Source organism: Taeniopygia guttata, chromosome 7 (genome assembly GCF_048771995.1).
Source record: "Taeniopygia guttata chromosome 7, bTaeGut7.mat, whole genome shotgun sequence".
NCBI lineage: Eukaryota > Metazoa > Chordata > Aves > Passeriformes > Estrildidae > Taeniopygia > Taeniopygia guttata.
In genome coordinates this window covers 38,053,594-38,077,885 of record NC_133032.1, presented here as the reverse complement: position 1 = coordinate 38,077,885, position 24,292 = coordinate 38,053,594, and the positions used below count along the sequence as shown (strand labels likewise).

Sequence of the window (24,292 nt, the reverse complement as noted above, 5' to 3'; positions counted from 1 at the left end):
TGCAGGGCATTTGCAGTGTTGGGTTTGGGATTCCCGCTGGAGGTACGGATTTGCGGAGAGCAGGAGATGTTGGTTTGACTTCAGGAAAGAGCAGTGAGGGATAATGACAGGGATTTCTGAGAGTTTTGTGTGCCTGTGGCCTTAAGTCAGCTTGGTGCTCAAAGTCTCCCAGATTTTCCCCAGCTTTTCTCAGTTTGTGGTGTTTTATTTCCTTTTTTTCCTTTTTTTTCGCCTTTTTGGCCCAAACCAGACACGTCAGACTTTGTAAGATCAGCTTTGCCATCCTTTGTTCTTCATCTTCCAGCTTGAGGTTTTTTGAGTCTCCACCCTGCCAGACCTGGAGATGACAAATCACTAGAAAAAGGTCTGGGAGATAAACCTGGGAAATGCTTTCAGAATGGTTGAACAGCATCCAGATTTCTTCTATAATTTTTGACACAACTTCAGGGGCAGCCAGTGGTTCTCAATATACAGGGAAATTACTGAGTTCAGTGAGCTGTTCCTGGGATTTGTATGGTAAAATGCCATATTATCATGACAAAACAGTTAATATTTACCTTTTTTAGCTAGAGTAATTTATGTTTGTATAACCTTGTGAATCCTCATGGGAAAATTCCTCCCCAAAACCTCCCACATTTTGGGGTGCCTGGTGTTAATGGGGGTTTTTCTGCTGCTGTAGGAAATCCAGTGGGAATTCTTCTTCAAGCCTTGGAGAAATGGTTTCTGGCACATTTCGAGCCACACCTACAGCCACAGGTAGGGCAGGATTTATTCAAGGAAACCCTTGCTAATAACTCTGTTTAAAAACCCTACATGAGAAATGCAGGTTGTCCCCTTTGCTGAGTTACTGAGATGTTTTCCAGCAAAGTGTTTGCATGCACAGGGGAGGAGGGCAGCTCTTCCCAGCCTGCAGGAGTTGCTGAGGGCTGGGAAAAATCCTTGGGAACAGTGGCAGCTGCCCCAGTTTAATGCATAGAATGCCCAGTTAAATGTGTAGAATACCCAGTTTAATGTATAAAATGCCCAGTTTAATGCACAGATTTTCCAGTTTAATACACAGATTGCCCAGTTAAATGTGTAGAATACTTAAATGTATAAAATGCCCAGTTTAATGCACAGATTGCCCAGTGTAATGTACAGAATGCCCAATTTAATGCAGATTGCCCAGTTCAATGCACAGATTGCCCAGTTTAGTCAGGCCTGAGCAGAGGGAGGTGCTCAGACAGAAATCAAAGTGCTTTGACAAAGGGATTTTGGTTGCCTGGGTTTGTTTTAACCAAGTTCTCATTTGGTCTTCTAGCAAAACAGAAACAAAAAGTGGTAAGTAATGCTTTTGTTTCCATTTTATTTCCTCCTACTTCATAATTGCCAGGATTTCCCTATGGATTTGTTTGACTGATGATCTGAAGGGTTGTTTTTTCCCCTCTAGACAGAACATATTCCCCCCTATGATGTAGTGCCATCCATGAGACCTGTGGTGTTGGTGGGCCCATCTCTCAAAGGCTATGAGGTATGGACTGAGGTGTTTGCAGTTAATTCAACTTTCATTATCCCTGATCATCCTCAGTAATTCTGTGTGGGCCTCAGTGCAACTGGTTTATGATAATTTCAAGTGATTTAGCTTAAATAATTACCAAAATGTTCTGTAAGAGCTAAGAGTTACTTCTGACTTGTACTGTTTTAAGCACAGTGCAAATCCATTCTTTTCAGTGCACTCATTCCTGATTAAATCAAGTAAAAAAGAAAATTTGTCTCTGCTACAAGAAGTCAAATTAATGAGCTGGACTCTACACATGAAAAATGCTCATCAAACCAGCCCGTGCTTTGAACTTAATTAGCAAAACATTTGAAGGAGCTTCTTTGTTGTTTTCCTTTTTTCACTTTATTAATAAATTCAAATATTTTGCAAAAAAAACCTTTAACCCTCCTAAAAGATTGCCCAGGTGGAAGTGGGCAGGATAATGTGCTCAGATAACCAGGACAGCCTGTTTTTGGGCTGCTGCAGACTCAAGTGAGCATTTGCCACGTGCTAAACCAGCAGAGACTTTGAGCAGGGCAGTTTAGGGAGCTCAGCCATCTGGGAGGTGCTGAACCAGGAACTAAATGAACATAAAATCAAATATACACTTCATTAAGCTTAATTAATGTTGTCAGTAATTTATAGGATATTATTAAATAAATTGGAATGGTTCTTTTTGAGAGGTGACAGCCCTGGCATAATGCAGTGTTCTGGCATTGTTTTTATGTGAGAGTGACTGAAGGTGCAGCTCAGCAGAGCAGGTACTTCATGTTCTGCTCTCTGCCTTTTAATTTGATGGGGAAGTTTTTTGACAGGAGTAAATTCCCTCTGTGCTGCACCACAGATCAATTTACCTCTCCAGTTTGGAGGGGAGAGAGGCTGTTTGTTCATAAAAACCTCTTCAAATCTGCCACTCTGTCTCTTTCTTTGAATAAAACAACACTAAACACGACACCTTGAACATACAAATGTGTGGACATGGTAACACAGAATATTAATTTCAATAACAAAAATACTTGATCTGACTTGGGGGAATTTATTTTGACTGGTTTTTCCTGGCTAAATGCTGAAGGAATCAGTTGGAAGGAGAGAAATAAACTGGCAGAGAAGCCTGGGGGCTTTGATGAAGCTGCTGCCTGGCAGATAATAATTGTCAGCCTGAGCTGTCCTGCAAAGGACAAGGAGCTGCCCAATAAATCAGATGGCAGAGATGACAGCTCTTGGGGCTGAGCAGCTCAGCTCTGTTCCCAGCTCCAGCAGTGGGAACATCCCATTTTTCTGCTGTCATCCCTGTGGGAGAGCAGTCCCCCGGCAGGACAGATCTCATCCCTCACGTCTGAAGGCCGCTGTAACAGCGTTGTGTAGGAAAAGCCCCAGTGCTCTGTGCAGCTGTGGCCTGTGTGCAGCTCTGGGAGTGGTGCTGGATGTGAGGGGGGTGAGGAATGCTCAGTGCAGCTCAGGGCAGGAGCACACAGAGGGCCAGCGAGTCAGGAAACTTCCAGGGATTTATTGGCGAGGGCACGGCGCTGGGATGGTTCTGCCCAGCAAGGGTGTGGATTGTTGGCTGTATCCCTGCCTTCTACTCACCTCTTTCCTTCCTTTTGGCTTCTTTCTCTCCCTGTCCATCCCCCTGCTCAATCTTCTCCCCTCTGCCAAGGTGACAGACATGATGCAGAAAGCTCTCTTTGACTTCCTGAAGCACAGGTTTGATGGGAGGTGAGAAACTCTGTCCTTCTCATGCTGCTTTGCCCATGTGTTACTAACATTGCAATCCATTATTTTATTTTTTCAGTGCCAGAGGGTTTGCTGCATGATCAAAGCTGAATTTCTGGCTTTGTGTCACCACTGAAGAGTGGGACACAGCTCATGTGTTTCTAGGGGTGCACATGTCTGCATTTCTGCTATGGCTGGGCTGTGATTTCTTAGTTTAACACAAGAATTCTGTCTCAGTGTCTTCCCAACACCTAAGAAAAATCAGCTCTAAAATATTCCTTATATGAGATTTTATTTTGACTGCCCTAAGTAGGCAAAAATACTTAAAAGGGTGGTTGGAAGAAGGAAATTCTGAGAAATAAAACACAGCAAAATACTTGTAAGGAGGGTTCATCTTCAGCTGGAGCATTTCCTGGTGAGCTGCAGAGGATAAATTGGATTTCCTTGCTAGGAGCACTGGCTTGGTCCATGGCATCACCTCAGCCCTTGTAGGTGTCTGCTGCATCTCTGGCATGTTCTGCCCTTCCCAGTTAGTTCAGGATATTCCAGCTGGGAAAAGAAGCTGTTCTGGTAACACCTAACACTAAGTCAGGTTTGAAATACCCAAACCACCAGGGCAGGGAAAATGAAATTCTGTCGAAGAGCTGGAGCAGGATTTATGGATTTTAGGAGTGAGGAGGTGGCAGTGCTGAACTGATCCCTAAACAGCTCAGAGAGAACGTTTAATGATCAACTTCTGTGCAAAGTATCTCCTCTCCTGGTCTGGGCTGAGCTGCTCAGCTCAAGTGATTGTCTGGAAGTCCTAATTCCATCAGCACTATTGGCAGCTGGATCAGGTGGGAGTATGAAATTTCAGCAGTGGAGAGCTCAGTGCCACCAGCAGCCTGAGACCATTGATTTTAGCTCTGAGGAGCTCAGGAAAAAGCTGCTTCTTGGTCCTTCTGCCAACTTCTATGGCTTTGTGGGCTTTCTCCTCCCTCCCTTGTCTTTCTTCTTTCTTTCTTTCCATCTCTTCTGCAGTTTTGGGAGACATCCACGTTACCAAGAAAGGAGCTGAGTGTCCAAGGAAGAGCCTTTCCAAACGCATCAGAGAGACCTGACTCCTTCCCTGCCTCTGAACTCCCTTGGCCTTGCCAGCTCCTTCCTTTGTAACTGGGAACTCCCCTGCTGGACAGTGAGCCCACAATCCATTCATTTCTATTTTAAACTCATTTTTACTTTTGGCCTCCGTGGTATGCATTTATTTATGTATTATGCAGAAAAATAACTGCACTTCTTTTTAACGCTGCAGCTGAAAATTCCAATTTGAGCTGCATAAATCTTAGGTTCTGTGCAAAAGCTGCTGGTCATTCCCAGCTTGATTTCTTTCCATTTTTCCTGGCTCCTTGGCTCATCCTAGGCCTCCTAATTGTATTTGACATGAAGGGATTGTGTGGCCTTTGCTTTGTAACATTTTGTGTCTTTCTAACTCGCTGACAGATGAAGTAAATGAATCACCTGCCTTAAGTTAAAGAGGAGCAGTGAAGTTAAACTCGAGTTCAGGCAGTCCAGAGAGCTCCACTTCCTTTTCTCCTGCTCATCCCAGACTGGCACAGCTCCCTGCCAGCTGGGCTGGGTTTACTCCTGGTGTAACTCTGGGGGAAGAGGAAGTGCTGCTGCATTGCAGCTCCCTCGTTCTGAGTGCCCCGAGCCTCACATAACTCACAGCATTTACGGCACTGTGTAAATTCATGCAGGAGATGAGTGAGCTGGGACGAGGAAAGTTAATTAATGCACTAAGGAGAATAGCAGGAACTCCATCCCAGGGCTCAGGGAATAGGAAATACATCCCAGTTCCCCAGCACTTCTGTTCAGTTTGTTCTTTAATGATGCCATAACTCATCTGGAAACGTGCCTGGGCGTGTTTGGTTGTGTTTGCCCTTTGGAATGGGCTGTGGAAATCCCACTCCTGTGTTTGTGTGTGCTGTGCTCTCCTGGCAGGATATCCATAACCAGAGTGACAGCTGACATCTCCCTGGCCAAGAGGTCTGTGCTCAATAACCCCAGCAAGAGGGCGATCATCGAGCGCTCCAACACCAGGTCCAGCCTAGGTGAGGCCCTGGCACAGCTGAACTCAGGCTGTGCTTATACACAGGGGGCAGGACACCATTCCAGGATCATGGATCCAGCTCCTGGCCCAAAATCCCACCCTGGAGCACCCCTGGAGCACCCCTGGAGCACTGTGCAAACCTTCCTGGAGCTCTGGCCATGCCCGTTCCCTGGGCAGCCTGGGCAGTGCCCAGCACCCTCTGGGGGAAAAACCTTACCCTGAAATCCAACCCGACCCTGCCCTGGCTCAGCTCCAGCCATTCCCAAGATCACAGCAGTTGTGCAGATTTAAATGAGTCTACAGCCTTTTGCTGCATAATCCTGAGCTGCCCTCTCAGCTCCTTCTCCTTCCCAGCCCTGTGCTTCTAATTCCACATCACAAGGAGCCAAAGAGCTTTCACTTGTCCAGCCAAGGAAATGTCATTCCTGGTCCTGGGACCAGTTTTGGGATTAATTTTGAGCAGTTACAGCTGAATTTTGCTGTCTGGCTGTGAGACTTTGGGTCCTGCTCCTCTCCTCAGTGTCAGGACTGATGGGGAACAGTGGCCTGAGGAATTTTTATTTGGGGTCCATGATCTTGGAGTCCTTTCCAACCTTGATGGATCTGTGATTGTGTGATTCTTTCTTGCACAAGGGTGGAAATCTCTGTGTGTCACGTGCATTCCAACATCCCGCTCTCTGGGACACCTTCCCAGGATCTGAGAGGAGTTGGGTTTGATAAAAAAAAAGAACCCAAATTCCAAATCTCTGCCATACTGAGTGACTTCTTACACTAGAAGTAGAGGTAACAGGTTATTTTATGGCAATGCCATCAATTCACATGTGGAGTCTGTGACAGTGAGGGTATTTTTATCCCAGTGGTTTCACCTGCTTTGTTTTCCTTTGCAGCTGAAGTGCAGAGTGAGATTGAAAGAATCTTTGAGCTGGCCAGGTCCTTACAGCTGGTTGTCCTGGATGCAGACACTATAAATCACCCTGCACAGCTTATCAAGACATCTCTAGCACCAATTATTGTCCATGTGAAGGTGTCCTCTCCAAAGGTAATTCCTCACCCTAAGATCCAGGAGGGAGCTGGAGGGCAGGGTGGGAATGGGCAGTGTGGAGTCTGTGAAAAGGAGAAGTGACACAATGTACTGCTGGTGTGCTACAGTCCACCCAGCAATCCATATAATTCTGTATAAATATAATTTTCATGCTTCCCTATTGTCAGAAATAACTTAGGACTTAAAGTAGGATCAAGCAGAAATGCATTTGAAATTTTTCAATGGCTCAAACATGATCCAGAGGGAAATGTTCCCAGTTCTCAGAGGGGTTATCAGAAAGGTTTGGGATATTCAAGGGCAATATTTTATGGAGAGCTTCTGTTCTTGGTAATCCCTCAGGGGGATGTCAGGCTGAGCTTTAGGGAGATGAATGATCCTTCAACTCACCTTTTGCCCTTTCCTCCTGGCAGGTTCTGCAGCGACTGATCAAGTCCAGAGGGAAGTCACAAAGCAAACACTTGAACGTCCAGTTGGTGGCAGCTGATAAACTTGCACAATGCCCACCAGTAAGTACAGAGGAGAGGCTGAAGAACTCCTGCTCTGTGGAATTCTGATGATTCCTGCTGTGCTGATCCCTGTGCAGAGCTGGGTCCGTCCATTATCACTCCCTGGTGGTGCTCACACGGCCCTGCACTCGTGAGACACAAAGTGCTGCAGACTTTCATCCTGGTTATCTCCTGCCCTGGGTTTGTTTTGGTCTTTGGCAGGGTGACAGGGCAGGAGTGACATGGAGGGGACAACAAATCTGTTAACTGGAAAATTACATCATCTGTGGAGCTGCAGCTCCCAGAGGGACAAAGTCTGGGTTTGGAGAGGCCTCCCCTCGCTGCACAGGGAGTGTGTGGAAAGAGAAAGGGGAGTGTGCAGGCATGTGAGCCCTGCTCCTGATCCTGCAGGCCATCCCAGTCACCTCATCAGAGCACAGCCACTGCTGTCCCAGCTCCTGAGCAAAGATCTGCCCCTCTCCTGGAGTCCTGAGTCCCTGCTGATGGAGCAGGGCTCGTGGGCAGGGCTGTGGGAGAGGCTCTGCAGGGGTTTGCACAGGGCAGCTCCGAGTTGCTTTTAGTTTTGAAAGCCACACCTGGTTTGTGGGACAGAGGCAGAGGAAATGGATTTGGATGTGGCTTTGTGTGGGATCTCTGTGGGATATTGGGATGGGAGTGCAGAGTGCAGAGGTACCAGAGCAGTGACAGCTTCTCTGGGCAGCCTGTTCTTCTGCAGAGCTCAGCTGTGTTACATTTCTCACATGGAATTTATTTATTACTGAGTTGTGATCTCTTAAAATGCTGCTGGGTTATTCCTGTGAGCCATCCAGGTCCCACTAACCCAACCAGAGTTGTAACTCTCCTGGAGAACAAAGTGATCCCTCTAAACACATCCCTCCCCAGCTCTGATGGGTGTGAGCTGAGGCACTGGCTGCAGCTGCCCCTGCTTGTGGTGTTTCCCCTGAGCTTGCACATTGTCCTGTGTGAAAGGTGTTTCCTCTGGCACCTGCACGCAGAACCCTGGGCAGTTTCACAGCCTTTTTTTGCTCTTTATGCAGTGATTTCCTATTGCTCAGCTTCACTCACATCAGCTGAAATGAGAGAAGTTACCAGAGAAGCTGTGGCTGCCCTGGCAGTGTCCCAGGCCAGGCTGGACAGGGCTTCAAGCACCCTGGGGCAGTGGAAGGTGTCCCTGCCGTTGGCAGGGGTGGATGAGCTGGTTTTTTAGGTCCCTTCTAACTCGTGGAACTCCCAGATTCCATGAAATAATCCATGTGGGGTGCATTGTGGCACCTGGATTGTCCATCCCCAGATTTACTGAACTCTGCCTCAACACCCAGGCCTGGAATTGCATTCCAGTGCTGAAGGCAGCCAGGTGAGGCCCCACCTGGATCAGAAAAGCCTCTCCAAAAGTCAGAGCCCCAGGTTTCAGCCATGAACCCAGCCCTGCTCCCAGGCTGTTCCCACCCTGCCCTGCCCAGGAGCTGCTCACAAACCAGCTCAGCACTTTGCACTGGTGTTGGGAAGGAAGTGAGTGCTGACTTTGAGCTCTCCCAGAGAGGTGGCAGTCTGGCTTGGCTTGAAATTAAAGTTGGCCCACTGTTTAATTAAGTGAAAGTTCATTGCTGAGAGCAAAGGCACTGCTCCCTCTGTCCTGCTCATCCCTTTTGCAGCTCAGATTCCTGCAAGAGGAGAATTTGGAGTGTTGGTTTAAAGGGAAGGTCCTTGCACAGGCTGCAGTCCTCTGTTCCTGTGCTGAGAGGCAGCATAAGGAATGAGCTGGAGCTGCATGTCTAGACACTGTAAAAATAGCTGTAAAAATAGCTGTCTCTTTGGGCATATTTGAGCTCAGGAACTGCTTTCATTATTAATTCCTTGCTAATCTGCCCCTGACACTGTTCAAACCAGTGTTGGGCACTGCAGAACACCATGAACATTGGACACAGGAACATTGCAGGGCTCCAGGAATATTGCAGGACACAGGAATATTGCAGGACACAGGAATATTGCAGGACACAGGAATATTGCAAGGCTCCAGGAACATTGCAGGACACAGGAACATTGCAGGACACAGGAATATTGCAGGGCTCCAGGAACATTGCAGGACACAGGAACATTGCAGGACACAGGAACATTGCAGGACACAGGAATATTGCAGGGCTCCAGGATCATTGCAGGACACAGGAATATTGCAGGGCACAGGAACATTGCAGGACACAGGAATATTGCAGGACACAGGAACATTGCAGGACACAGGAACATTGCAGGACACAGGAATATTGCAGGACACAGGAATATTGCAGGACATCAGGAACTCCACTGCAGGAACATGACAGGGCTCAAGGAAACACAAACAGCCTTCAATCCACTGCTCATCAGCAGTTCATCATGGTTGTTATTTTTTGAAACTTCTGAATTCATGCCCATGCTATGAGAGGGCACAAACCCCTCTGGTCTATTTGACACAACCTAAAAGATACCTGAGATTATACAGCAGAATTCAAGTGCTTTGGTTAATTAAAATATAATTAGGATATATTTACAAGCTGAAATTCTTCCTCCTCTCAGGTACACAGTGGTTCTACAGCAAACCAAAAGAAATAGCAGAGGACAGTGGGCACTGCTGTGCTCTTCAGGAAAGGCCACTTGTATCACTAGAGAGTCACCAGGAGCTGGGAATGCTCCTGTGGAACTTCTGTGCATGGAAGAACATCTTGCAGAGGAGCTGCTTTACTCCATGCCCCTCACAAACAGAGATCTTCCTAAAAGATGATTTCCTGCCAAATATGTAGAAACAGAACAGACCCAGCTGAGGGATGAGCAGAACTGTTAAATGCAGGAGAAAAGCTGAGTGGTTCTCTGTCATTTATTCTCCGTGTCACACACTGCAGTCAGGGTCCTGCCAGGGCTGCAGCTCCTCCAGTCCAGTGTCACTGTGCAGGGGAATATTCAAAGGGTCACAGTTGTTAAAGAGTCCTTAATCCACTTTAATTCTTTATTTAAGAAAACATGTTGCACTCCCAAGTGCTTAATTTCAATCTTTTCCGAAGCAAAGTATATGCAAGCAAACCACATTATTTTATTTTCTAATTTAACTGCGGTTTAATTGATAACTTCTTACACGAGTGATAGACTGGAATGTGTGGTGCATCAACATGTGGGTGAATAGCAAAAGAGTAAAAGCAGTAAATAAAGAAAGGAGCAAAAGAAGAGCAAGAAACACTGAACTGGATGCAGTGTTAGGAATATTCTGATCAGAAGGAAACTCCTCCTTGCTGGCAGAGGAGGAAACTTTTCTGTGACATGCTGGGAAGAGGGAATAAATGAAAAAAAAGAAGAAAAAATGCTTTATTATTTTAAATCTTATTTTGAGAGCTATAAAAACAGGTGGAAGAGAGCAGCCTGCGGTTGATGCTGGCTGCCCTTTACACCCACAGCACCTGCACTTATTTTTCATTTCCTGTGCTGTTCTCACAGTATTTTGCAAAGTTAAGATTCGAGATGAGATAGGAAGTTGAAGTGCTAAAAACAGGGTTTGATTCTCTCGAGGGGCTCTGCTGGTTCTGGCAGGTTGGAGGACAGGCAGGCATGGAGGTGGTTTCAGCCAGCACATGGAGGAGGTGTCTGGAGAATTCCCTGAGGCAGGAATGCTGCTGCTGTCAGGACTGCCTGCTGCCTTCTCTGCTGTGGGAATGGTTTTAGGGACATCAGCTCTGGAAGGAAATAAATAAATTGAAGAGCTTTGTGCCCAGGAACAAAACAGGGCTGATGCAACACCCAGAGACTGAGGGACAGTGTCCAGTGACTCCCAAGGGATTTGCCTCTTGGTCACCTTAAGCCACTTGTACCATTTTCTTTTCCATCCATGGAATCACAGAATGGTTTGGGGTGGCAGGGACCTCAAACCTCATCCAGTCCCAGGCCTGCCATGGGCAGGGACACCTCCCATTGTCCCAGGTTGCTCCGAGCCCCATTCAGCCTGGTCTTGGACACTTCAGGGATCCAGGGGCATTCAGGGATTCAGGGGAATTCCTGCCTGGGAGGGAGGGGAGCCCTGTCATGGAATTCCCAGCTTTCGCTGGGAATTCCATGACAGGGGCTCCCCTCCCTCCCAGGCAGGAATTCCTCCCCAGTACCCCATCCCTCGCTGCTGTGTTTCAGTGTGAATCCAACCCCCCTGTCCCTCCCTGCTGTCACAGGAAACCCTCTCCATGCTTCCAGCTCCCTCCCTTCTTCCCTGCTGCGATTCCCATTCCCCGAACACCTCCAAGTCTCGCTGTGACCCATCCCCTGCATGTCCCCATCCATGACCACGTGTGTCCCTGTTCCCAGGACATGTTTGACGTGATCCTGGACGAGAACCAGCTGGAGGACGCCTGTGAGCACCTGGCTGAGTACCTGGAGGCGTACTGGAGAGCCACGCACACGTCCAGCGCCGCGCCCGTGACGCCCCTGCTGGGCAGGAGCCTGGGGCCCTCGGCGCTGTCCCCGTACCCCGCTGCCATCTCCGGCCTGCAGGTAGGAACGGGCTGCTGGCTCTGCTGGCTGGGCTCCTGGCTCTGCCAGGGGCTGTGCTGGCACTGCCACCTGCTCCCTGAGCTGCTGCCAGCGCCGCCTCGGGGTGCAGCCAGGGAGCAAGCGGCTGGGAATTCCGCTGGGAATGCTCTGCCTTTAGTGGGAAGTAAAACAACCAGCCATTTCCTAGCAGTCAGCTCTGTTTACATCCCTTTTATCCTACCCTCATAACGTCACCAAATATTCACTTTTGGGTGGAAAAGCTTGTTTTTTGAGTGTGAATAAACGACTTTTTTTTTTATTATTTTTTTTTTACCCATTGAAAAAAATTGTGACCCTTTTTTTCCACAGGGATAGCTCAGACTCGGCTGAACTTTGACACTTCAATCGTGGCATGTAAATAGTCCTTAATGAGAAGTACGTGCTTTATTAAGTTTGAAACCAGAAATGTTTGGGGCTAATGACTGGGAATGCTTGAGGGGCTCAGGATTGCAGGGAGCTTTAAATCCTGCAAGTTTCAGTGTGTGGGGGACTCCAGGAGTGTCACTTGCTAATAATGTACATCAGAAATAGAACTGAACAAATGACATTTAATGAATAATTCACCTGACAAATGTTATATCTGCTCTGCTTGTGGAGTGTCTGGAAGCAGGTAACAGTTTTGGAGGAAATGACCGTTGTTTGGTGTTTTCAGTTAACATCCAACTGGCTTTGCTGTGAGTGAGCTGCACTTCCCTGAAGGTGCTTAATTCCTGCCCTCACCTTTCTAAAGCCCTGCTTGGTTTTATTGGGACCAGCAAGTCACTGTCTCCTGAGTGGCTGAATGCACAAGCACTGTTCTGTTACTAATGATAACATGCACATGTAAACTGTTGTTTCCATTTTCCACTTGCCTTAAAATTTCAGTTTTCCATCCCTTCATGCCAATAAAATACCATCTGCAGAACTTTCACCTCTTCAGTTTCATTTTGAGAACTGGGTGTATCCACAGAATTTTTTTCAGGCATTTATTTCTCTCTGATCAATGGACACCAGCAATAACTGTGAAATGTTGCTCCATTTACTTAGGGAAAACTCACACTGAAGATGAAAATCACCCCTGTGCAGTGGGCTGGCTGAAGGTATGCATCACTTAATCCCCACTTCACCCGAATTCCAAAGGGTTTCGGTGGGATCAATGGTGCTGGTGCTCTGCAGAGGGGTAAATTTCTCCCGGAGTGATCCATGCCCAACCAGAGCTGCAGGTTTTCCGTGCCACCAGGGTTCAGAGTTCAGGCCCTGGTGTTTTCCATGGGTATCTCACAGTGAGGACTCCCACCATCCCTGCTGTCCACCAGGAGGTTTTGTGCTCATTCAGACCTTTGAAGGATTTGCATCAGCTTTCACTGTGATGATGTGTGTGGTAATTAAAAGGCACTCAGGCTGATTAAACCAGCAAAGGTGCTTGTGGTGCAGGCAGATTTTACATTCCTTCTGCCCTTGGTACCTCGGGGACTGAAAAGCAAAAGCCCAAAGGCTCATGTAGCAGTGAGCCTGACAGAGGTGTGCTGGGCCAGGCTGTCCCTGCTTCACCAAATCCACATTTGGGAGACTCCCATTGCTACCTGGACTTTGGTTTAGTGAGAACTGAAAGTCATGCCTGAAGTCCTGACTCGTGGAAGTCATGAGAGTCATGTTCTGTGGCACAGATCCAGAGCAGTCAGAGAGGGCACAGGTGGCAGTGCTGGCTCTGCCACACCTGATCCTTGGGAACACCCTCCTTAAAGGAACAGCTGGATGCTGAGCTGAGGGGGAAGAGCAAACTTGATCTTTGCCTAGCAAAATATTTATTGCTCTGAGAAGCTGTGGCTGCTCCTGGATCCCTGGAAGTGTCCCAGGCCAGGCTGGATGGGGCTTGGACTAGTGGAAGGTGTCCCTGTCCATGACAGGGGAGGGAAGTAGATGATCCTTAATTTCCCTTCCAACCCAAACCATCCTGGGATTCTCTAACTCCTTGGCACCAGTCGCTTGCCTCTGTGACTGGTTAGCTCTAAACACATCTAGCCTAATTTCAGAGCATGGATTCAATCCTATAGCTGGGGTTTTGGGGAGATGTGTTCCTTAGGCTCCAGGGGATTGGGGTTTCAGAGCCATGTGTACCCAGCCCAGGCGTGTCCCATGCTCAGGACACAGCCAGGGAAGCAGCAAGGTTCCAGGAGAGCAGCAGGATGCAGCCCCAGAGGTGAATTCCCACAGGGAAAGCAGAGGGGTGAGCACAGAGTGAAAGCTACAATTGGTGAGGGGATTACACATCCAAACTGCATTTGTGTCAGATAAACACAAGGATAATTCATCATGGAATCAAGGAACCACGGAATGGTTTGGGTTGGACAGGACCTTAGAGCCCATCCATGGGCAGGGACACCTCCCACTGCTCCAGGCCCCATCCAGCCTGGCCTTGGACACTTCCAGGGATCCAGGGGCAGCCACAGCTGCTCTGAGCTCCTGTGCCGGGGCCTCACCTCCCTCCCAGCCAGGAATTCTCAATCTCCCACCCATCCCTGCCCTCTGGCAGTGGGAGCCATTCCCTGGCTCCTGTCCCTCCATCCCTTGTCCCCAGTCCCTCTCCAGCTCTCCTGGAGCTCCTTCAGGCCCTGCCAGGGGCTCTGAGCTCTGCCTGGAGCCCTCTCCAGATGAGCACCCCCCTCTCTCCCAGCCTGCCTTCAATTTCTGAAGCACTTTGGCCTAATCCCCACTGAACCCTGGTGCTCAGAGGAGAATGGGGACCCCCTGTCTGGAGTTCTCAGTATCTGGGGCTGAGGTTGCAGAGTCTCCCTGGTGCTGCTGTCCCCTGGCAGCACCAACCCCGAGCTGCAAGCACACAGCCCCTGCTCCATCCCTGCCCCAGCCACACCGCCTTGGATATCAATTATTCAGGAAATCAGTCTCCAGGCAAAGGCTGTAGCAGCAGGAAGAAGGTTTTGTATCCCAGAGAGCAGGGGCTGGAGTTTCAGCACGGAGTTTGTCCTGAGAGATGGGTGCTGATGCTCCTGAGAGGTTTAATGTGTGGTGAAAGGAAACAAAACACTTGTTTTAGGCTATTTCTTCACTGTGCCATTAACTGGCAAAAAAAATATGAACTAATTCTGCTCATGTGACAAATGATGGGCATTGTCATTATGGCAATGTGAGGAGAGCAAAGGCTTCTAATTAATAAATTATCTTAGAAAGGGATTTTCTGTCAACACATTTAAATACTGTGCTTCAGTTTAAAGAATTGATTATCCAATTATTTTAGTCTCCCCTTGGCTGCCTGCTGAGCAGCCCATCATTGGTTTGCTCATAGGAAGGGTTTTAAATAAGGCCCAGAGCTGCACCTTTAAAAACAACCCAACGAAACATCTTCAGATGTTTTCCAAACCCACAGAAACGGATGCTTAGACATTCCCTAAGCAGAGTAGCAGCGTGAATGTTCTGTTCCTGATCAGAGAAAAGTGATAAATGCTGACTACATCAGCTCACTTTTCATGCTCGGTGTAATACTCACAGGGCGAGCTTCCCGCTCCAGGAACCGGAGCTGGCCCGCTCCCGGCCTGCAGCAGGCAGGCTCTGCTGGCCCAGGAGAGCCAGGAGCTGCTGGAAGGGCCGGGCTGGGGCTGGGCAGAGCTGAGCTGGGGCAGCCCGGGGCTGGGCACTAACTCTGCCTCCTTTGGCCCCCGCAGAGCCAGCGCGGGAGGCACGGCGGCCACTCCGCGGAGAACTCTCCCCTCGAGCGCCGCGGCCTTGTCGCCTCCGAGGAGAACTACCACGGCGAGAGGGCTCGCAAGAGCAGGAACCGCTTGTCTTCCAGTTCCCAGCACAGCCGAGAGCATTACCCCCTCGTGGAAGAGGAATTCTCCGACCCCTACCAGGACTCGTACCAGCCCCACCGCGCCCGCGGCTCCCCCGGCGGGTACAGCCACGACTCGCGGCACCGGCTCTGAGTCCTGGGACTGGGCAACAACAGCACCCACCCGTTGGTACCTTGCCATAACTAGCTAGGAGTAACAATTAGATCATGTTAATTTGGCGGGTGTGACGGTGACAACTGCTGTTGCACCCTGCTGTCATTGATGTTTAATTGGGGGCAGCAAAACCCAGCCCGGCCCTTCCGTTTCTGCCCGATCATAGAGGTTGTTTTTGGGATTATTTTTGGGTTTAATACAGCGTTTGCATTTATAGCCATATTTTTTTCTCGTCCTTAGGTATTAGACACATCCGTTTGTAGTTTTGGGTACTTATCGAGGCACTTATAAAATAATTTCCTGTGCTGGAAATTCCAAATGACCAGTTCCAGTTGGAACCAATTTATAAACCAATTCCTGTTGGAATTTGGGTGAATTGACTGGAAAGTCGACGTGAGCATGTTGGGAAAAAAAAGAAACCAAACACAAAGAAAAATCTGAAAATTACAAACCCACTGCAAGTCAGAAAGTCAGCTCCAGTATTTGTTTGCTGGGAGCTCAATTTCCATTTCAGGTTAGAGTAAAAGGATTTATTCTAACGATTTCTTTCCAGACAAACCAAATGTAAACTCTCGAGAGTGCCAAATATCCCAAATTATTGCAGCAGTTACAAAACACTTTCCAGTTCCAAATTATTTTTAGACCTGGCATGAATGTTGCAGCCAAATGATTCTTGAGTTCAGCCAGTCCTGACAGTTTTGTTGGGACCAGCAGGGAGGAACTGCGACAGGAGACAGGAAATAGGGACAGGAAGAGGAACAAACTCCCTCGTTTGTGTGCTTGGAGGTTGGGAATAGTGTTTATTTTTTCCCACCCTTTTACCAGAATACAGCCAGAAGTCCCAAAATGGAACAGGAGTATAGAGACATCAGATTTTTCTCCCATTTTTATCCTGCTTTTTAAATGGAAAACAATCCCCTCCTCTGACCCCGTGTGTAAAGTCCCTACATCCCAGTACTCCAAGTAGCTGCCCACATGTTCCATCTTCCCAAATCCACCTCTGAATGTCTGACAATTCCAGCGGCGCACAAGAACTCTCCAGAAGATCCATCCCAGCCATGAAATCCAAGGGGAGGGAGTGGGCTTAACCAGTCATCAGTGATGAACATTTCAAACAACATCTCGGTCAGAATTGCAATAAAAAGGGAACATCAGACAAAAATCTGCTGCCAGGGAAGGGGTGCAGCTGATTCCAAGCTTTGGATTCCAAGAGCTATGATAAATCCTTGGAGATATTGCTGCCTTACTTCCTACCAGTCATTTCTCTCACCTGCTGAGTCTTGAGTTCCTTCCAAGAGGTGAATTTCTGTGGCTGGACCTTGTGTTTTACACCATCAGTGAAGCCTTAGATCCCATGGGATTGAAAATAGACCCCCCATTGCCCATTTTGTACAACCACTGACATCTTCCAGCAGAGCCTCCCGAAATTCCCACCGCACGTATTCCCTGGAATTGACACAGTTACAATGCTGAACATGCATTTATTTACTATTTTTTATCTCTTCCCCAAAATAAGGATCTTTTTTTTTTTATTTTCTTGTTTTCCTCCCAAAGCCTGCCGAACCCAGGCTTTGAAAGCATGTAGCACTACAGGAATTTCTGGATTATTCCCATTTTTTCCACGTCCTGGACCAGCTGGCAGAGACCACTGGTGTTTCCAGCATCCTGGAGTCTGATTATCCTCTTGATGTTACTGGGAAAAGCAATCCATGTCCTTTGTGGGGCACCCAAACCTACACCCATCCCCACAGCATTAAAAGGTGGCAGATTAATGAATCATTTTAATGACCCCACTGCCTAACAGGCAGCTGCAGCACCACTGGGTGATCCCAGTGGAGCAGGTACCAGGGAAAATGTGGAAATCTCTGCATCCACTGGAGTCCCAGAGCTCTGCATGGATCTGCCAGAGCTGATCCTGCCCCATTCCCTCTGGCTGTAGATGCCAGCAGAGCTCTGGGGCTGAGGGAACGTGGCAGGACCTGGCCCTGGCAGCTCCTGCAGGATTCTGTGCTGCAGCACAGGGCAGCATCCTCCAGGAACTCTCCAGCCTTTTCCACACCCAGCACACAGAGGGGACAGAGGAGGCCTTGGGTGACCCCTTCTTCTCTGAGCTTTCCTTGTTTGTGCATTTAATCCTGAGAAGCTGTAGAACCCTGGGCAGCAGCTGCTTCTCTTTATTCTGCACTAAATTAGGGATCAGCTCGTTAACTGCTTGAGGAGATTTGCATATTTGCAGTCAGATACTTCCTAGAGCATTTTGGAGCCTTGTTTTCAGTCTTCCATGTCACCCAGGCCAGGGAAGGCTCCCCAGCCACCACACTCTGCACAATCCATCACCTGAACATCTCAAGTGCCAAAACGACTTGGGTTTGACAAAAACAAACTTGTGAGGGAAGTCAGGGATGGGCCTGAGGTCCTTTATTCCGTGGGGTTAAGCTGCCTTGACTCCTGGGTGTCCTGAGTTTCCCCCAGAGCCCATTCCATGCTGATTAAAGGTCCTGCAGGTCTCCCTCCTTGCTGGGGTGTTGAATTCTTTGGGAAGAGCTATTCCTGAAGTACAAATACACCAGCCAGGCTGGGAGACTCTCCCTTTATTGCAGATACTGTGGGCAGTGTTGGTTTGAAGAAGGGATTTCTGTTCAGGACACTGAAAGGAGTGGAAGCTGTGCTGGGGATCAGGATTGGTAATTCCTGGTGGGATTCCAGCTCTGTTGTGGTTTAGTTGAAATTGTAGAGTTCATGTGTTCCTGACTGAAGCAATTCAACCTCATTCTCCAGTCCTCACATCATTTATTGTTGTTAAAATACTGCTAAAGACCAGAGCTCTGTTCTGAGCTCCGGCAGGGACAGAGGGTTTAGAAATGTTTATAAAACAGGAAGTTTTTTAAAGTTTTGTTGTTATCCATGATTCTCATTCAGACACTTTGGGATTAACAAGTATTTAACCAATCAAGGTGATAACAACAATCTTTAAAGACAAAATTCTGCATTCTTGTGTTTGGGAATCAATTATTTTGATTGTTAACCTTTGAATTTCAAATACTTTTCCCCTGGAGTTGTATTTAACATGTACACATTCTTTTCCTGATGCCAAACATTTCTCCCATGGGATGTGCAACTCACAGCTGCTGATATTTGTAACTTCAGTTTGATGCCAAATCTTCTGAATCCAGTTTGGTCTCAGCACCACAGAATTCCCTGGAGCATCCAGACTCTCCTGTCTTTACTGACTTCACCATTCTAAAACAATATTGTTATTTCTGTTCACAGCACACTGATTTGGGTAAGTCAGGGGTTCTGACACTCCTTTTTTCTTTAATAATCCATTAAATGTGTCCTCTGCTGTATTTTCTTTCACAGGTTCAGTACTTTTCAAATGTGTCCTTGATCCCATATTCCTGATTTATTTTTTTTAAGGCAAAATAATTGGAGACTACACGTGACAAAATCAGATGCATGTTTTATAAAATGCCATTTATACAAAACTGGGTTTGCTCCTAAAAATGTGCATTTTAAAATCAAGTTCTGTTACCCCTGTTGGTGCCAGTCCAGGTTTGGATCCCTGGAATTCTGCTGCCATGTATTTTCTTGGAGTTGCCTCTCATTCCCTCCAATATTAGTCCTACAAAGGCTGCAGGATCCTGTAACGCAGCCAAGCTTAACTCTGGGGAAATGGAGTTTAAATGATCCTAAAAGAGAGTGTGGTGGTGTTTTAAGAGGCATTTGAATAACCTTGGTGAGGTTGTTACTAAGCCCAGTTTATTTTATATAGAAAAATAGAAGCATATCTTTAAAAAAAAAAAGGGAAATTTTAATAAAGTTGTAAAATATATGTAAGGAATTAACTCGGAGAAGGAGGTGAAAGCGCTACTTAGGAGTGAAATTTCAGATTTCTTTCACTGTATGTGAAATCCACTCAAGAAGTCAGGAGAAATATTGTGATTAGATCCATCCAGAGAATTTGGGGAGGAGGTGGAATCACTTCAGATGTTAATGAGTGTCACTCTTTTATTCCTTTGGAAGGAGCAGCCTTGGCTTGGGCTCAGGATGGTTTAGGGACCTGCCTTGGGAATTTGGGAAGCGAGATTCCTCGGCAGTGACACCAAACTCCTGTCTTAGCCCAGAGCAAGGTCTGCCCAGCAGTGGCAGCTCCTGATCCTCCCTGCCTTACCAACCCTGCCTGAAAAGCAAACTGGAATTAGCTGGGACACCCCTGTGTGAGACCCCCAGAGCTCAGAGTTCTCCCCTCTGCCAACGGTGTGACAACAGAGCAAGGCAAGAGAAGCACATCTGTAATAGCACAAATTTACAATAATTCCACTCCTGCATCTGGCATCGTGCTTTTGGATCCAGCAGCAGTGGATTTATTGCATTTTTGATCTGTTTACTCGCTGCCTGATACTTCAGCAGTTGATTTTGGCATTTTGCACATGGGATTAATTTTTCAATAACTTGTATCCCTTCCATATTAATTACTTAATGACAACAAAAAAACCTTTTCAAATCACAAAGCCCACTGCATTCATTTCTGCTGATTTCCTCCTGGAATCTGAAATCACATGAATAACTTTAATTTTGGCCAATGTGTAGATCTGGGATGTGACTGACGAATCCAGCAGCAGCCCAAGGTTGGGAATGAAACATCCCCAAGAAATGTTTGTGGAGATACAGAACTTGGAGGGGGGCAGGGAGGAGTCACAGCACCCAAAATTCCCAAGAATTCCCTGCAAACCTGAAGGGATTTTAAGGAACTGTGTGTGGGCCCAGGTGTGTTTAGGACTGGGACACACCTGAGTGATTCCCTCCTGCAGACAGGGAGGGTCAGGCCAGCCAAATGCAGATTGTGAGCGAGCAGAGCGGGGAGAAGGTTGGGATCTGCCATTCCAGCTGCACACTCCAGACCTTGGGCTTCTCAGATCCTGGAAAATCTCTGTTTCTCAGCCAAGCTGGTTCCCAGGGAGAGCCTGGCAGCGCTGCCTCACTGGGAGCCAGCTCAGAGCCACACTGGTGAAGACATTACTGCCTTTACTGGGACAGAGCCACCCCAAATTTGTGTTTTCTGCTGATTTTCCCTTTGTTTTGCCCTCTAGACCCCGTGTGTGTAGCACCTGACCAGGCATGTGGGTACCATATACTATGCAATGTGTACAGTGGTGCATGCTCTGCTCTCCCTCTGCTTTTAGTGGCTTTCAAAGAAAACTACAAAAATTGGAAAAAAAAAAGGAAAAAAAAAAAGTGGTGTTATTTTTGTGACCAGGATCATGCAGACTGCATGCCCATAGTATCCTCATTTCTATGGATTCGTTTTCTGGAATTTAGATGTACAAAGATGAACTGCATTACAATAACTTTTCTACAATAAATGAACAAAACTACCAAGCGTTTAAAAGTCTGTCCAGTCTCTTTGTGTCCTGCACCAAGACTGGGAAAATGCTCAGGAGAAACCCGGAGTCCTGTGGCATTTTTGTTGTTTGCCAATAGTTTTTGGCAGCAGCCTCACGTGTTGTGTTTTTGGGAAAATTTAATGAGGTTCTGAGGAAGGAGATGCATCTGCTCTGCGAAATAAATTATGCTTATTTTTGTAACAAGCTTAAATAGCTGTGACCCAGAAGTACAAAAATACAGATAATTTCCTGCTGATCCAGCAGGGAATGAGGTACTGGCAGCCAACTGCTCCTTTGAAGGATTCTCGGGAATGTTCAGGGCTTTGGAGCTGGTCCTTGGTGGGATCTCCCACTCGGTTAGAATTGGTTCCTGGGCAGGAACAAGGGGCAGAATGATGGGAGGGATTAAGAATTGGATAATTAAAAGATAATTAATAGTTTATCACAGGATGGTGATGGGTGGAAAAGATCTTCAAGGCCATCGAGTCCAACTGTGAGTGATCCCCACCCTGTCACCAGCCCAGAGCCATGAGTGCCACCTCCAGCCATTTTTGGCATCTTGGAAAACTGAAAGCACTGGAAGATGCTGCCTCTGGCAGAGAATTCCAGCCTCCTCTTCCCAAAAAGGAGAAACAGGAACTTCCTGGAGATGCTGAGCACCCAAACCTTGCCTTGGAGGGACAGGAGCACCTTGGCCAGGTGAGCTTCACGGTGCATTTACCCCCCTCAGGCAGATCTTAAAGCTCTTAAAATTCTGTTTAACAGGATTTTCTTGGCTGTGTGTTCAAAATCAGATCTTAACACGTGAGTTTTCATCTAAGCTGTTGATGAAAATCAAAAGGGTTTTCAAATAAATATAAATGAGGGGGGAAAAAGCCTTTTGTGTGTTTTTGTGTGATCCTTGGGGTTCAGATTTTTTACACTGCTTAAGTTGTGTCCTGGGGAAGGGGCTGGAGCCCCAGGAGCAGCTGAGGGAGCTGGGAAGGGGCTCAACCTGGAGCAAAGGAGGATCCCCAGGGATCTTTTCCCTCTCTGGAATTCCCTGCCAGGAGGAGACAGCCAGGGCAGGATTTGGGATCATCCCAGAGGAGCTCAGGGTGTATTTTAGGGAAATTCCTTCCTGGAAAAGGTGCTCAGGTGGAGTCCCCATCCCTGCAGGGATTCCAAAGTGGATGTGGCACTTGGGGACATGGGGCTGTGCTGGGAATGGTTGGACTCTTTTATCTTGGAGGCCTTTTCCAACCTCAGCCATCCCATATTCCCTGTGTCTGGGTTTTTTCCTGCACAGAAGCATTTCCTCGGTGAAATCCTTCTGTCGGCATTCGAAGCACTTCCCCAGCACAAACTCCTGACCCTGTCTGTGCTGCAGCTGGAACAGAACGTCCACGACCCGAAGAAAAACCCTCCCAGATTTCCAGGAGGGAATTGCGAGGCTGTGCCCGCCCTGCCCACTGGAATTCTTTCCTAGAAAGTTTCCAGCAGCGCTGGGAAGCTCAGCTCAGTCCATAAAATCCAGCAGTACTATCCAGGTTCAACCAGGCTGCCCCAGAAAAAAACCCAAACAAATGATACGGGGGGAAACCTCAGAGTTTTTTATTTAAATGATCAGAAAAAACGGTTTAATTGAACTTTGGTAACTCTGCCCCGAGCCCAGGAGAGCTGAGACCAGAGAAGAACCCCGGGTGCTTCTGTAATTCCAAGCTGAGGACCGGCAGAAAGGAGGATAATTGCCAGCTAATGAATAATTAACGCCATTGCAGGCTGGATGCTGAACGTGTGGAATGTTTTACACCGAGGAGCTGCTTCGTTTCCCTGCGGGTTACCTGCGGTCCCAGGACCCAGAGCTGTGGCACTGGGATGGACTGGAACAGTGTCAGGATATTTCTCTTCTTAAAATGTCCAGGATATTTCTCTTCTTAAACTGTTCAGGGCCATGAATTCCCCTCCAGAGCACCAGGAAACACACAAGGATCTGGACACAGAAAATTGGAGATTACTCTGGCCCTGCTGCTTTGGTTCCAGACCAGCAGGGACAATTAAATGTGAGAAGCTGCTGTGGGAATAAAAGCTGCTTGAAGGAAAGATGGAAAACGTCTGGAATAAGAAAGGAGATTTCATGTCCCATCCCTGGAAGTGTCCAAGGCCAGGTTGGGGCTTGGAGCACCCTGGCACAGTGGAAGGTGTTCCTGCCCATGGCAGGGGAAGGAATTTAGGTGTCAGGTGTTGGTTTTCTTAGTTTTTAAAGAGATGGGGCAACTGAGAGGCATTTTAAAAGAGTTTATTCTATTATTCGTTTTGATGAATGGTGAGACACAAGAGATGTAAGGCTTATTCTATTCATTAACCAAACCACAAATTATTACAGTCAGGGACAGGACAAGTGAGAGGGCAAATGCCCAATGTCTTGTTCAGGCAGCAACAGAGCTGTGCACAACCTTATTATTCCCTGGGATTTCCAAATCCCTGAGGATTTAAACCCTCCAGTGGAGGGTTTGGACAGAGAAATTTATCACAGGGAAGAGAAGGCTCTGGGCAGATCTTAGAGCCCATTCCAGTGCCCTTATGCAAACTCTCCCCAGCTACTGGGGAGCAAAATTCACCCACATTATTCCCAAGTTTTCCTCAGAGCACCAAGTTTTATAGGGCAAAGTGAACGTACTTTCTTCACAAACTGCAGCCAGCCTGGGAGAGCCGGGGGTGTTCCCCTGGAGAAGGGAAGGATCCAGGCAGAGCTCAGAGCCCCGGGAATGTTCCCCTGGAGAAGGGAAGGATCCAGGCAGAGCTCAGAGCCCCGGGAATGTTCCCCTGGAGCAGGGAAGGATCCAGGCAGAGCTCAGAGCCCCGGGAATGTTCCCCTGGAGAAGGGAAGGATCCAGGCAGAGCTCAGAGCCCCTGGCAGGGCCTGAAGGGCTCCAGGCGAGCTGGAGAGGGGCTGGGGACAAAGGATGGAAGGACACGACACCGAGGAACGGTTTAAACCTGCAGGGAGGCGATTATTCCGATGCGGCACCGAGGAGAAATCCCTGGCTGTGAGGGCGGCGAGGCCGCGGCTGCCGGATCGGCTGTGAAGCGGGAGGTGCCCGTGGCAGGGCGGAGAACCGGGATGGGCTCCGGGCTCCCTCAGCTCCCTCACACCGCAGCCCCCGCTGGTGTACGGGGGACCGGGATGGGCTCCAGACTTTTTCACACCGCCCCTCGCTGGTGTACAGGGAGCCGGGATGATCTCCGGGCTCCCTCACACCGCAGCCCTCGCTGGTGTACGGGGGACCGGGATGATCTCCGGGCTCCTTCACGCCGCAGCCCTCACTGGTGTACAGAGAACCAGGCCGGGCTCCGGGCTCCCTCAGCTCCCTCACGCCGCAGCCCCCGCTGCTGTACAGGGAGCCAGGCCGGGCTCTGGGCTCCCTCAGCTCCCTCACACCGCAGCCCCCGCTGGTGTACAGGGATCCAGGCGGGTCTCCGGGCTCCCTCAGCCCCGTGTCTCCGCGCCCTGCCCGCTCCGCCGGGCGCGCTGAGGCGGTGCCGTGTAATGGCGGCCGCGGTGCCGCCCCCGCGCGTCAGC

The 24,292-nt window shown here is 48.3% G+C and overlaps 1 protein-coding gene and 1 long non-coding RNA gene across 8 annotated transcripts in view; one reads left to right on the top strand and one right to left on the bottom strand.

Moving 5' to 3' along the window:
* The window catches only part of CACNB4 (calcium voltage-gated channel auxiliary subunit beta 4), a 79,361-nt gene extending 58,626 nt beyond the window's left edge, over positions 1-20,735 (top strand). For 2 of the 7 annotated variants that reach the window (XM_030278180.4, XM_072931772.1), the window contains 10 exons: positions 680-756; positions 1,301-1,320; positions 1,430-1,510; positions 3,177-3,235; positions 5,213-5,322; positions 6,209-6,360; positions 6,774-6,869; positions 11,181-11,366; positions 12,432-12,484; positions 15,065-20,735. In XM_030278180.4, the coding sequence (XP_030134040.1) occupies positions 680-756; positions 1,301-1,320; positions 1,430-1,510; positions 3,177-3,235; positions 5,213-5,322; positions 6,209-6,360; positions 6,774-6,869; positions 11,181-11,366; positions 12,432-12,482 (832 nt within the window). In that variant the 3' untranslated portion in view covers positions 12,483-12,484; positions 15,065-20,735. Of the gene's footprint in view, positions 1-679; positions 757-1,300; positions 1,321-1,429; positions 1,511-3,176; positions 3,236-5,212; positions 5,323-6,208; positions 6,361-6,773; positions 6,870-11,180; positions 11,367-11,714; positions 12,310-12,431; positions 12,485-15,064 lie in introns of those variants that run through there. The other 5 variants (XM_030278177.4, XM_030278178.4, XR_012056869.1 and 2 more) reach the window with 4 other exon arrangements.
* LOC121470244 (uncharacterized) lies at positions 18,749-24,262 on the bottom strand. Its single transcript, XR_005980976.2, has 2 exons — positions 23,710-24,262; positions 18,749-22,702 (listed from the first exon to the last, which is right to left on the bottom strand). It is a non-coding gene; the product is annotated as an uncharacterized lncRNA (long non-coding RNA).
* Positions 24,263-24,292: the final 30 nt, after the last annotated feature.